Below are 14,026 nucleotides of genomic sequence, written 5' to 3'. Positions count from 1 at the left end.
TGGTGGCGAGGAAGTGTAGTAAAGACACAAGTCATTTACTCCAGTAGTTGTTGTCTTATTCTCCTGGGTCTGGTGAAGATCCTGCTCGAGGCAGCTTCTGCCAACTGCTCGATCTCACTGCACGCTTTACTTCCTGTACCCGTTTGTGTTTGGTAATAAATGTTTGCAAGTGCCGCGTTGGGGGTGACAAAAACAAACACTGCTGTGGTATCTGAGTTTCCCAAAGAGTGCGGTTAGGGGATTTGTGCGGCAATCAATGACAGCCTGCCTGTAGTCACCACCTCAGAATTCAAAATGTTTTCATGCACACAAGAAACCAGGTTACTGGGAGAAATGAGAAAATCAAGGTGTATACATGCACTGCAGTAATCTTGTTACTGTAAATCCTGTGTTTACTATATGGAGCAGGTCAGTTGTTGGATTTCTTTCCATATCACTTACTGTATTTTTGAACCATGTGTAGCATAATATCAGTTTGTGAATGGCAATTTGTGACACAATATGATGCTAAAACCTTTCTATGCATGTCAGATTTTTTTTTTATTTAACAAAAAGTCTACTGTTCAGCTGTGGATGTCAACTTACTCAGACTTCTTTTTTCAGTCTCAGTCTGACTTTGGATGTAATTATTTTGGGTAGAAGGTTTCACTACAACGAGTAATAATCGTTTCCCTTAATCCCTGTCAGAGTGACACCTTCTCTGTCTAATGTCCACTGTGCTCATATTGAGTTTAACTATAGTTCATACATGGTCAATGAAAAGTTTCTCCAGCAATGTAGCCCTGGTCACTAAGGCTACATCTACACTACTATGTTTTCATTCTAATAGCGTTTCTAAAAAAGCAATCTCTGTCCACAAGCGTTTTAGCTCAGAATCAGAAATAATCTCTGTCCATATTAGCATGCCTGAAAATGCATATCACATGACCATTCCCGTACAATGGGCATGGGCATGCTGGTGTGAACACAGAGTAGAAAATACAGAAAATATGGCTATGATGAAAAATAAGACCAGAGATTTATTTGCATGGACTGATGACGAGTTGAAACTGTTACTGGAAGTAGCAAATACATATATGATGATAACGTAAGACACAGATTAGGAGTTATTAAATGTATCAAAATGGTAACAGGAGCATTATGCATCACTTGAGGAATCCACAGCAAAGGGAAAGAAGCACCCACAGAGGAAAGATTTGATCATAAAAGTTAGTCAGTTTTACCAAACTGATAAAACCGACGGACGGGCGTCATCGTCATCGGAATCCCAGAGTTTTCAAACTAGAACGGGCCAAACACTGTTTCCAAATGTCATGTTATAAGGGCTCAGAAATGCCAGAGTAGTGTGGACGCGAGGTGTAAACGTAGCAAAACATACGTGTTTTTAAACAAAAACAGGGCGGTGTGGATGCAGCCTGAGTTTCTGTAAACCTTTACCCCAGTTCAGAATTTGGGAAACCTGATTAATCCAAGCATTATAGTTTGAAGGTGGGAGGATGCTACACAGTTTAAGGAGGGGGAGTACACAGTAAAGACAAATCATGAACACCACTGATCCAACCTGGTGTGTCTGGCAGGTGCAGTGAGAGTGTTATGCAGCAATGGGGTTTGAGCATCTTCTTTGAAGTCAAGTGTATCATGGTTGCCCACTGCAGCGTCCTCTGCACCTCTCTCCCCTTCTCAGAGAGAAGAAGTGGGGGATTACTGTGGGTGTGGGTGCGGGGTGGGGTGGGGGGTGCTTTAGGGACATTTTAAGCAGCATTTCAAGGGAATCAGGCCTGCTTTACAGACTCCTGAGGCCCTGCGACCAGGCCCTCGTCTCCCTCTTAACTCCAGCCACACTAATCAATCTCCTCTGCTGTCTTCACGGTTTAGGAAGATGGGGAGAGGGAGAGAGACATGAGAAGCAGAGAGTATACGGAAGGAAAAGAACTGAGAGGGCAGAGGGAAGAAAAAGAAATAGGTAAAAAGTCTGGGATTTGGTTTCGGACATGAAGCACTTGCTCTCTCTTCCTCTGTGGTTGCCCACGGCCCAGCTACTGAATATGCATGTCCGGGAAGTGGAAGAGCCCAGAGCAATCGCAGACTCTCATTCTTCCTGCCGTGAAGTGCAAACCATCCCATGGAGAGCTGGGCCTCTGTGTTAGTGCTGTTTGACGAGTGCATGGGGCCTCCACTTAAAAAGCCAAGAGTCTTGTATAAGCATTGTAAAGAGATCTGCGCAGCGCCCTGCTTGCAGCTGAAATGGCAAAGCTGGATCACTGATGTCATTGTTGACTGATAAGAGAGTTATCAAGACAAGCTACAATGACTTTTAGAAGCGGCCGTATTAAAGGGTAAGTGGCAGAAAAAACAACATCAATTCCGCAGCTGCCATTTTAGAAACGCTGGAGGGACAGCGTGGTGTGAGTCTGAGGATGGGTAATAAACTTAAATTGTTTGTCCGAAAAAAGAAATAGTAACATGCAAAGAAAAAAAACAAAAAAACAGAACTGGCTCGGGTAAAATCAGTATTAATCTAACAAATCCAGGAAGGGGCTTTACTTAATGATTTTCTGTCTTTAATTAGTAAATGGAAATTTTAATTAATGTGTGCGTGTGTGTCTCTTACATAATTAGCAGTGCTGTCTGTCCCCTCATATCGAAGTACAGCCAGGACAAAGCAGAGATACTCCTGCGGACTGGTCAGGGGCTTGTTGTAGAAGCCGTTGTACCTCTTCTCATCACCCACGGTGAATGTTGTCGGCAATGAGGCCAATTTGGCAGCAATGTAAGGCTTAGAGGAATCCAGGTGACGTCGGCGCCTCAGGGCAGGGCCTTCACTTGACTTGAGCAGCTGTGGAAAACATAGAGAGCAAAGATAATGGTCGAGTTCGGCAACAAAGTGTCAAAGTGAAGAAGACCCTGATCTCTGATATCCTTTCAGAGAAAAACATTTTTAATAATAAATTTGTCCAATAATCTAAATTTACTGCATCATACTGTAACATAAAGGTCAATCCTAAAAACAATATATTGGGAAAGAAAATATCTGTGGGTTGTTTGTGAAAAAAAAAAATCCTGATTAATTTATTTGCATTAAACAACTTCCATTAACTCCTGTCAAATCTCAAAAAAGAAACGAAATGTTGCTTTCACACTATATGTCCAGGTCTGGTTCTTACTACGCCTCCAGATAATGATTCCACACAGCTAAAATGCCCTTTGCTCAGTGATATAACTTTGAAAACAATGCAGCTGAGTTACGAAGTAAGCAATTAGTGCTTGCTCCAGCACACACAATCTCAGCATTACTGCCAGCCTGCTTAATAAATGAGCAGGAGCGCACAGACCTGCAGCATTGTGTTTCCAGCAGCATTTTGTTTTCTGTCAATGATGTCTCATGTGCTGCTCCAGATGTAGCTTTATTAAATCATTATGTCGGAGGGAGGAGACAATGGCCTGCTCAATGTTTAATGACCTAGGGAGTCCCATCTCTCTCCCTCTCTTGGTCTCTTCTGCTATTTCTTCAGGGAGTTTGAACAATAGCGATCCAAACCAACAAGCCTCGCAGTTTACTTTAAAATGATGCTATTAATATTCAGGCATGTCATTTAGCTTCAATTCTCTAGTGGACAAGGCAGACCTTTAGTCAGTATAATGATAAAGCAGGCATACATCTTTATCCTAATTTGAATACTTAAAGTTAAACTTTGTTTTGAGGTGTCAAATCCAGACTATAAAGAAAAAGTACTTTGTTTGAATTAGTTTGAAAAGTGATTAACATTTACACCAATAGCTATATTAGTTTAATTCTCTGTGTGCTCATACTGTTGAATTCAACAGATGGGCACTGTCGGCAGACCTGGCATCCAATCCGGACATTCCCCACGTGCTCGAATGACTCATTGTTTGAAATCTCTATGCCGTGCCACCCCCCCTCCCTCAGGCCAGGAGGGTAGAGCTAATTAGCTACAAGCAGTGACTTCCTACCCAGTTGGAACGAGAGATGCTATTGGTGACCCCTGACCTGGCACATTAGCATATCAGCCTCCAGCTGGCACTCACCTCGTCCAGGTCCATCTCGTCTGGATTCTTCCACCGCTGTGTTGATTGGGACACCGGCACCACCACGATGTAGTACCACCTGCCAAGAAAAATAAAGCCTGTGTTAAGACAGACTGACTGTAGCACATACACGCCTAGATCAAAGTGGGCCATTGTTGACACAGTCAAAACATTTAGTAAGACATACTTTCACTGTGAGGTTTGCTGGGCTGAATTCAAACCCTGAGCGGTACACAAGATTGACCACCAGCAGATTGGCACTGGATTCTCCAATTAATGGCTAATCACTAAGAACATCTGCCATGTAGATTGGGACAAACAGTATCCCAGTGAGATCCCCACAGGATTCTTTAGGTTAATAGGACCAGCTATGTGACTACTCGTGTGTGTGTGTGTGTGTGTGTGTGTGTTGTTTTACTTCAAAACTACGTACTACAAAAATAGAAAGAGAAGAAATACATCAGAAAGACATTTAGGAGTTTTGGGTCATACTAAGGGAAAAGGTAATGAATGGAGTCCTGTGCTCATGAGTACATGACGTGCAAACATCTGTGACTGCGTTAATATATGTTCTGGTTCTCTCTCGCTGTTCTCTTCTTCCCCTCCAGTCTGTCTTCTCTCGGCTCAAAGTTTTTCCCCCACTGCGGCATTCAGCCACTTGTAAAAATCAGCTGCTGCTGACAGTGAAAGCAGCTGCTTCTCTCCTTTTCTCTCCAGGCCTCGACTCTGTGATTCAACAGACAGTTAAGTCTGGGAGTGGGAGAAGACATGTATAACAAGACTCCTCAACCCCCCTCTCTCACCTATACACATGCACACGTCTCTCCCATCTCCAATCACGTGTGCTCTTTGCCTGTCAATCTGAGCTGGAGCTTGGCCAGCCCTGACAGCCCTGTAATCTTTTTACCAATCAACCCTGTGCACTCCCCTACTCAGATGTGTCTGTAAGTGTGTATCTGAAGGAAACGCTTTACTCGTTGGGGTCAGGCACAATTCTGCTCTTAACAATTTGAGTCAAAAGATAATACAGTTCGACCTGATGATGAGAGCCTCGATTATCATCAGCCGCTTTGTCATAAAGTTGGCTGAGATTAAAAGTTGAAGTTTTAAGTTTCAAACAGGTTCAGTATTGATTAGATACATGTGTGAGTCTTGTGCTGCTGTTGCTGTAAGAAAGGCTGTTCAGAGCTGCAGCTGAATAACAGCAACAACTAAGTGGTTATTTTGGGGCGCAGAGTCACAAACAAGCCCCTAGCACAAACTTCAGGTACAAATTCTGTTGTTCATATCTTGTCTTGTTTTCTGTAGTTTTTATAAATTTGAACTTTCCATAAAATGAAATTGCAAATGCACTTTTTATCAACAGTCAATAATTGAATGACTGCTGTTGTTCAGAACATTTGCACAAATGTTTGTAATGCAGTGTTGCCTGATTTAAATGTCGCCCTTTTCTTAATGCCACAGTGCAGTGTTTGAGAGATAACACATTCGGTACTAACTGCCAACAATATATACGTGGATCCCTCTTAATAAAAAGGGCTACATAAGACACTTAACTGATCCCTGATGGAAGCTTCAAAGTAAAATAAAGCTATATTATCCTTTTGCTGATTCTATAAAACTACGTCTACTGGCCTACATCAATTATCATTTATTAGTGGATTCATCCCATGGTCCTATGTGTCTCAACACTGACCTGACACGTGTAGTGGTCTGGACCTTAGGCAGGTTGATGGTCATCTTGCCACCCTGAGCCTGATGTGTGCTGGGCTTAGTCTTGATCAGGTCTGGGGCAGTGCGGATTGACACCTGCTGCTGCAGACCCCCAGCAATGTTGCCCCTGCTTGTCAACACAAAAGAATAGTCTGTGTCTGGCTGCAGCTGTGCGATCAGCTTCCTCTTCAGGTGTCCCTGCACTTCCACGCTTTGCTGGTTGTACAGGATCTGTGAGCATACAAGGAGTTATGGTTTAAGTTTTATTACATACAAAAAATGTAGATAAAAAATGCAATATTCTCTCCTCTCAGTCCCTCCAACACACATGAACACACGTAGACAAAAACAGTATAGACCCTAAGGGACACCTCATCTTATTTGCTTGAGTGTCACACTCATTTCTTTACACTTCAAATTGTCTTTGCTTCATTAGCATAGGGTGGAAATTGATATAATAAAATTCTGACAACAAATTGCACCTAAAATGAGCATGAATCTGTTTTTTTTCAAATTTCTCAGAACTAATCACTACATCACAATCTTATCAAAGTGGATAGTGAATAGTGTGGCGCTGAAACACAATCATGTTTAAATATATGTACAGTAATGCGTGTTGTGTTGTAGGTAACAATGACAGTAATAGCTTCCTAGAAAAAAACACAATCCTGTTAGTATTGTTGTATCTCATTTTGGTGGTTGAGATTTTACAATGATTTAATACAAACTATTATAGTTTATGAAACCAAGATTTTTAAGGATTGCTGATATTTTGGCACTCACCTTGAAAGGCGCTTGGGATTTGTAGTTTGGCGGCAAATCCCAGGTGAGGAGGACAGATGTTTTCATGACAGCTTTGACACCAAAGTTCAGGGTGGGAAAATCTAGGGTGGGAAATTCCTTTGATTAATATCGCAAGTAAGACATCTTGTACAACATAAAATTTAATCTCTGTGCATAATAAAATTTCACACTACTGTACAGCAAGTAACCCCCTCAGTAAACAATGTGAACATGTTCCACTGCGATACCTTATGACCACACTTGACAAGCCACAGGGGGGTACAACAAACATCAACAATCTCATTCACGCTTTGTTATAGATGACATAAAAATAGCCTTCATCTCCCTAAGCCTGTCCCATTTATTACACTCTTTCCCAACAAGACATACGGAGCAGGCAGAGATCTCTGTGATTACCAGGAACTGTGTATGACAGTGGGAGTGGCAACATGTGCCTTAAAATAGGCATCACGCACAACTGGTTTAAAATAAGAAGTCTTACATTTATAAGATTAAAAATGCATGAGGAGGTACATGCTGGGTATACTTCAGATTTGTGTCTAATGGGAGGGAGGATGAGGAGGCATGGTAATGTGACTGTAGCGTGTAATGAGATTAGTACTCTATAAATCAATAAACACAGTGTTGTACTGTACTGAGTGTTTGATGGGAAAGACGTGGTACTGATAAAAGCAAAGAAGAATCCAGCTAGTGTTCAAAATAGAAGCAGGTGATATGGTGTTAATGGATATGCTCACCTATGTTGTGGGTTTTGTGTGTAGATGCTTGGCGTGTGCATGTATTAAACCCTGATTCTATGTTTTCGCATCAAACACCTCAAGCATGTTTATGTACAAATGTCAATGTGACCTACCATTGGACATGGTCCTGCTCTGAATGCTTGGGCTGAGGGGTCCCCCGCCCTTACTGGTGAACGCCTGGACCCGGATGTCATAGGTGGTGTCAGGATTAAGGCCCTGGATTGTCATGTGCGTGTCTGCCGTGCGGTTGGTGCTGTTCTGCTGACTATTGATGTCCCTGTACACAACCATATAGTATATGATCTTCCCATTCCTTTCGGCAAGCAGCGGGGGCTCCCAGGTCAGCTGGGTGCTGGCCTGGGTCAGCCCTGTGACTTGAAGGTTGAATGGGAATCCTGAGGGCACGTCTTCTGGGGTGCTGATCTCCTTAACATAGGCCTCGCCGATGCCTGCACGGTTACGGGCGCTGAGTCGAAAGATGTAGGTGGCGCCTCTGTGCAGCCCAGTGACAGTGTAATGGTCGTCAGTTTTTCTCAGCTCGCGTGAGGTGAAGGTTTCCTCGTCAGTGCGCTTGTACTGCAACTGGTAGCCCATCAGCTCACCCACCATTTCCTTGGGTGGCTGCCACTGGATCAGTGCTGTGTTGCCCATGGTGGTGCTGATCATCATAGTGGGCTTGCCTGGCACTGAAAACAATAGTGAAATCAAAAGAAAATAATATGATAATTGATAAACATTCTCATATCTGTTAAATATAAGGATAGAACCAGCAGCCAGCTAGCTCAGCTTAGCACAAAGACCGTAAACAGCTAGTCTGGCTCTATAAAATTTTTTAAAAATCTGCCGACCAGCACCTCTAAAGCTCATTAATTAAGTCGATGTGTAAATATGAAGGTCACATGTCTTGCTCATACACTTCCACAGTAGCTAGTTGTAGTAATTAGTCTGTTGAGCTCCTTTCACACATGTACTGCAAACATTCAAATATTCACCACAAACATACACTATGTTTAACATGATAACCCTGATAAAACCAACTCTGACCTGCTCCAGTCGTGGTGATGACTTTAGCTTTGCTACGAGCTCCGTCTCCCTTGGTGGTGTACGCTGCTACAGTGACAGAGTAGGTGGTTTCAGAGTGCAGTCCAGCAATAATGGCCTCCTACAAAATGGAAAAATGGAGAGGTCAGTGTTCAAAAGGAATCAGTGCGTCTGAGCGGGACCGCCTCGCGACAAAAAAAAAAAAACACCCCACACACAAGCTCCTTTCCCCTCACAAAACACACAGCCCCAAAAGAAACCATAATGAGACTAAACCCCCCGTTCCATCCACTTGTAGTTTCTTGATCAATTTGCCTATAATAGGAAAAAAAACATTTGAAGCATTTAACAGAGAAAGATTTTTGAAGGAACACAACCAGGACCAGGAACTTTTCTTAGTCAAGAAAAACTCCTGGGCCCAACAGCAAGGCACACTCTGAACCCAATAACCAACAAACCAACCAAATGAACAAGAATGTCACCAGTGTATCGGTGTTCATGCCTGCTGCATGGAAAAGCATGACATTATACCCAGAGGAGGCATTACTCATGACTACGCTGTATTCTATTAAAGCCACAGACACCAAAAGTGTAATTCTGACTGCTGGGCATATTGTAATCACTCTTAATAGACTCTCATCAGACAGAGGTTTCTTTTTTTTCCTTTTTTTTTTTTAAATTAAGTTAGGTTTTTTGGTATTTATATGTCCTCTGCATTTCCATGCAAGTTGGCTTGAACAGTCTCCAAAACACAGACACACTAAGGTGGTTGAACAAATCAGTAACTCAACAGTAAGGAACAAACAGACAGCAGAAAAACAACAAATCACTGAGGTAAAACACTGTTATTGGTAACCTGCTGCAGTGCTGGCACTCACTTCACCAGACTGCATCAGTCTGAATAAAAATACACCCACACACGCTGGAATTAATCACTCTCTGAGCTTGAACAAAGCCCATATGTAAACAAACATACACACACATATGTGAATGCACATACTCACCTATGCTGTATATAAACATACATTTAAGTATGCATACACGTACAGACAACGCATACAATGATACATACAGACATGAGCACACACTCGATACCAGGAACAAATTAATGCCTGCGGCTTGAGCACACATGCTGGAGTTGTCTGCTCCTGACTGGGGCCACTGAGAGGACGATTACGCCAATGCCTACAAGCTTGCCTGACGGAACTCCTCGCAAACTTCTCATACTCTTGGAATATTATACGGCTTTGCTCAAACGCTGTTTCTCTAACTAATGAAGTTTTAATTTTCTAACCATAGAAGAACATTTAATAGTCTATATAAGCCAGCTCTGTTTGACAATGTTTTTTTACGGCCCCTCTCTTTAAGGGACATTTGGTGCTCCCATACTAGCCTTAAAGAGCGTGGAGGGTGGGGGGGGTTTCTAAATTACTGTATCATAAAACCATTTTAACTTTATGGAGGAAGTCTCATTACTTTAATCATACAAAATGGCTTTAACAGTCTCGGCAGTGGCAGCCGCAGATATCTTTTTTCCCCCCTATTCTTGCAAGGTCAAATCGGGTCTAGTAACACTTTTGAAACTCAGCAGAAATAGAAAAGGCAAGGCTTCAAAGATTCCTTCAGAGCAAATGCTTTGAGCAGCACCAAAGGGCATTACAGAGATTATCAAGTCAACTAGTTATAGAAATGGATTCTTCTCTACAAGCCCCCTACACCACTATCCTCACTAGAAAAGAAAATATCAGGGGAAAATGGACAGCATTTCTAAAATAAATATATACAGTTTATTGACTAAAGTGCAGTATTTAAATTTGTGTTCTATTTGCATTGATGTGCATTAAAATACCATAATAAACTGGTGAAAATACCATGGGTCGACAAGAAATGCTATTGTTTTTGCTGTTGACATCTGTCGGTGGCTAGACATACTAGTTACTAGGCACTGCTATCGCCTAAACATGGCTGCGAAAGAAATAATAAAGATGTGTGAACAGATGTCTTTCTCTGACAGTGCCTTGCTCTGTGTCTGTCAGGTGTTAATCAACACATTAAAAAGAGAGAGAGAGGAGGCAAGCCTGACGGATGCCGTGTGGGTGTCGCTGAATGAATTTGGCAAATAGATTTCTGTTTAACTGGCTGTTATAAAATACATAAAATGATCTGTGCACATCCCACTGGCTTTTGTAAAGAAAGAAAATATCCAGTGTTGATATATAGACACATTACAAATAAACCCAGCATCCATCAATCAGCAGATAGTCCCAGGATTGATTAACCCGTTTTCTAAGTTTTCTGCGAGAAAGGAAACTAGTAAACAACATTGCTGAAGTTAATTTCTTATAGGCAATAAACCGTTTTTAAGCAACTAATTTGCCCTTCATGTTTGAATTATGACAGTATTTGTTATTCTCACAGGTTTCTATTGAATTTCTGACTAGGAACACTAATTGGCTCTGCATTTATGCTAGTGCAATGATGCCTAGGCCATAACAAAGGGCTGTGTGACAGCCATGGAACAGTGAGCTGCCATCTAGGCAAATGAAAAGAACATGAAAGGCTAGTGGCAATCTTGGAGATGTGTAGAGCTGATAAAACACACAGCTCCTCCCCTCAGATAGACATGTCATCTGGAACAGTTGGGGAGACAGCAGGTTAGGCAAGCCTGATTAATGTCAGAATCACACTGGGAAAGTGACACGCAGCCTTTGACTGCACTGTACGCTCAATGACGGGGGAAAATGCTGCATGCTTGCTGCAGTAAGTGCCTCAGATCCAAGTGAATGCCCAGCTGTTACTACGAGTTTGTCTTATGGTAAAATGTCGGAATATTAGACATGTACGCAATCATCGGTTGAAATAATTCTCATTCTCATGCTTTGTGGTTGCAGTACACACACGCACAAACACACAAATATGAAAACCCAGAATCATCACGCATCTCTTGCTGTGGTTATGATGGGGTTATGATCTTTCATGAGGATTCACACCGAGTGGATTTCAAGCATGGCTTATACAGGCACGCACGCACACACACACACACACACACACACACACACACACACACACACACACACACACACACACACACACACACACACACACACACACACACACACACACACACACACACACACACACACACACACACACACACACACACACACACACACACACACACACACACACACACACACACAACCCCAAATTGCAGAGGGGAGAAGAGCCTGCCCTGCAAGACAACCCAGCAGCACACATGAGGGTTACTCACATGCTCGGTGGACTCGTCAATATTCCACTGATGGGAGAGAAGACACAGGACACAGGATGGGGAGAGAAATGAGTCAGAGACAACACTAAAGGAAAAAAAGCTCTTGTCTTTTTTTCCACTCAAAAGACAGATGAATGTAGGTGTCATGCAGGAGAAAAAACACAGAGAGAGCAAGTGTGATGGAAGTGAGGGAGGGGGGAAAATAGACCTGAAGACAATTTGAGATAGCAAATTGTGTAGCCAAGTTGAGCAATTGTTGTGAAATTCATTATTGTTTATGATGCACTGCCTTGTTTCTCATTTGCCTATGAATCCAATAAAAACCTTTCTCTTCCTTAATCACAGAACACCTCTATTCAGTATGATAACTATTTCACTGTGGACATAAAGCATAAAATATGCAGAATCTCTGAAGCATTTCCTCTTTCCTCTCTTCAGAAATGGAGGGAGGGACTTTTATTCATTATATTTCAATATGTTTTCAAAATGTTCTCCTTGCTCACTGTGCTTGGCCAAGTGATTCCCTGGGGAAGTGAAAGCCCATTTCGTGCCGCAGGGCTCCGTCGGTGCCGAGCGTGAAATCCTATTACCGGTGCTGCTATGCTAGCCCTGTGACATCAAACCCCATCGATGCAGAACGCAACTGCTGGTGTTTACCAGCAACGCGCTCCACAGTTCAGATACTGCAGAGGAGTTCACTGATGGGTGGCATGGCTGACAAGGGGCAGAAGAGATGACACTGGTGACACTGATGTGGGACAAAATGGAGAACACAGGAGGAAGGGGGGCTGAGGAAGAAAGGGGGGTGAGGGTGGCGGCAGCAAGCAATTGCATTTGGACATTAGGGTCCATATCAACAGCATGAGCTGATGGTGGAGTGGGGAACACTGGCAAAGATTGAGGAGACTGGCAAGCTACTTTGCTGGGACATGAGGGGATTAGGGAAGGAGGCAAAGGAACCATCAAGAGTTCTAGTTAAATGTATGGTTCACCTATGTAAATCACAAAAAAACCTACATGGTGTTATTACCATAAGTGTGGAATTATGCATCTTTTATCATACAACACTTCTTTTGAATGTTACGATTAGTTTTATATAATTACAGAATATTGTTGTTCACTAAGTTTATTTGTAAGTTGACTTTTCTGCTTGCCTGGGTCCACTCTAATATCAGGCAACCTTTCTGCAGTTTAGAAGAGGACCATGGGAGGCCCTAAATAACAAGCTAAAACAAACAACTGCATCAATTTACAACCTTTTTTTTCTTGTAGAAAGCCTTGCTAAATTGCAATTAGATATTTAAATCTAATTGTCCAGCCCTTGAGGCAGATACATATTTCAAAACTTAAGCAAATAAAACCAAACATATATCTTTTAGATAGCATCTAGATACCATCAGAGGTAATTGAGAACATCTATTTTTGTAGTTTAGGTGAAATAGTACTTCAAGAGGAAGAACATGAAGTTTCTACAGTAGACACATGCCTTCAGAAGTAAAATTGGCAGTGGTGCTTGCCTTCATGCTTTCTCATATTTCCTTTCTTGCCGCTCCAGACTTTCACAAACAAAGGGAGTGAACCTCACACACTGCTGATTCATTGTGCAATGGAGAGACATGTTTGTCATCCTCCATTAACTGTTGGCATATGAAAAGACAAAAGACCCAACTTCTTCGCCCTCTTCCCTGTAGATGGGTCTTTTTCAACCGGGTAGCTGAAGCATAAGTAAGGCCTTTGGTCCCAGTTGCAACTGGTCAAGACACTTGAATCAAAAACTGCTGCCTCATGGTCCCCTGATGTAGCGGGGGCACTAAAGAGTACCATTCAAGAACAGCTGCTACTTAACTCCATGAATAACAGTTTGCAACATGGTTAATTGCTTATTTTGTTTACCACTCCACTCAATATGTCAACAGAGCAGCTAACACATTAAGGTTTGCAAGAGTTCCTATCTCATCTTTGGCTTAATCCCTTTCTATCAGAACTGTTTTTGCTTTCTGCTTAAATCCATGGGAGAATTATAAATTATCCCCCATTTATATTTCGAATGCCAACGCAAGCTGAAAACACATCATTGCTGATAAGCGTCGTTTGTGGAAACGGAGCGGTATAATTTGCAGGCGGGTGAATGCAAATGTGATGACATGGGCTGAGATGTGTGGCTATAAAAGTGGGAACGAGGAGGGAACGAGTGATGTGGAAGAGAAGGAGCTGTCATGATTGATGGAGTGAAACGGGCTGAGGTGCTTCTTTTCTCTTTTTTTTCTCAATTCACATTCAACTCCAATCTGAGGCAGTGAAGGCCATAGGCGCAGTGAGGCATTGCATTGCTTGCACACTCCCACACATAAACGCACATGCACAAAAAAAACGCATGAGTGGTCAAACAAAATGAACCTGGAAAAGTTGT

General features: G+C 42.3%; 1 protein-coding gene across 3 annotated transcripts in view; it reads right to left on the bottom strand.

Annotated features, from left to right (window-relative positions):
• The window catches only part of LOC310957627 (receptor-type tyrosine-protein phosphatase F), a 166,785-nt gene that overhangs the window by 34,658 nt on the left and 118,101 nt on the right, over positions 1 to 14,026 (bottom strand). For 2 of the 3 annotated variants that reach the window (XM_083928273.1, XM_083928272.1), the window contains exons 13-19: positions 11,617 to 11,643; positions 8,349 to 8,466; positions 7,418 to 7,990; positions 6,544 to 6,644; positions 5,744 to 5,991; positions 4,048 to 4,126; positions 2,612 to 2,836 (exon numbers count right to left, since the gene is read on the bottom strand). In XM_083928273.1, coding sequence (XP_083784399.1) covers positions 2,612 to 2,836; positions 4,048 to 4,126; positions 5,744 to 5,991; positions 6,544 to 6,644; positions 7,418 to 7,990; positions 8,349 to 8,466; positions 11,617 to 11,643 — 1,371 coding nt within the window. The remainder of the gene's footprint in view (positions 1 to 2,611; positions 2,837 to 4,047; positions 4,127 to 5,743; positions 5,992 to 6,543; positions 6,645 to 7,417; positions 7,991 to 8,348; positions 8,467 to 11,616; positions 11,644 to 14,026) is intronic. The other variant, XM_083928274.1, reaches the window with a different exon arrangement.

The sequence above is a fragment of the Echiichthys vipera genome (genome assembly GCF_963691815.1).
Source record: "Echiichthys vipera genome assembly, chromosome: 15".
In the NCBI taxonomy this organism is placed as follows: Eukaryota; Metazoa; Chordata; class Actinopteri; order Perciformes; family Trachinidae; genus Echiichthys; species Echiichthys vipera.
Note: the sequence above shows the minus strand (reverse complement) of the source record. Positions and strands in the feature narration are given on the sequence as shown.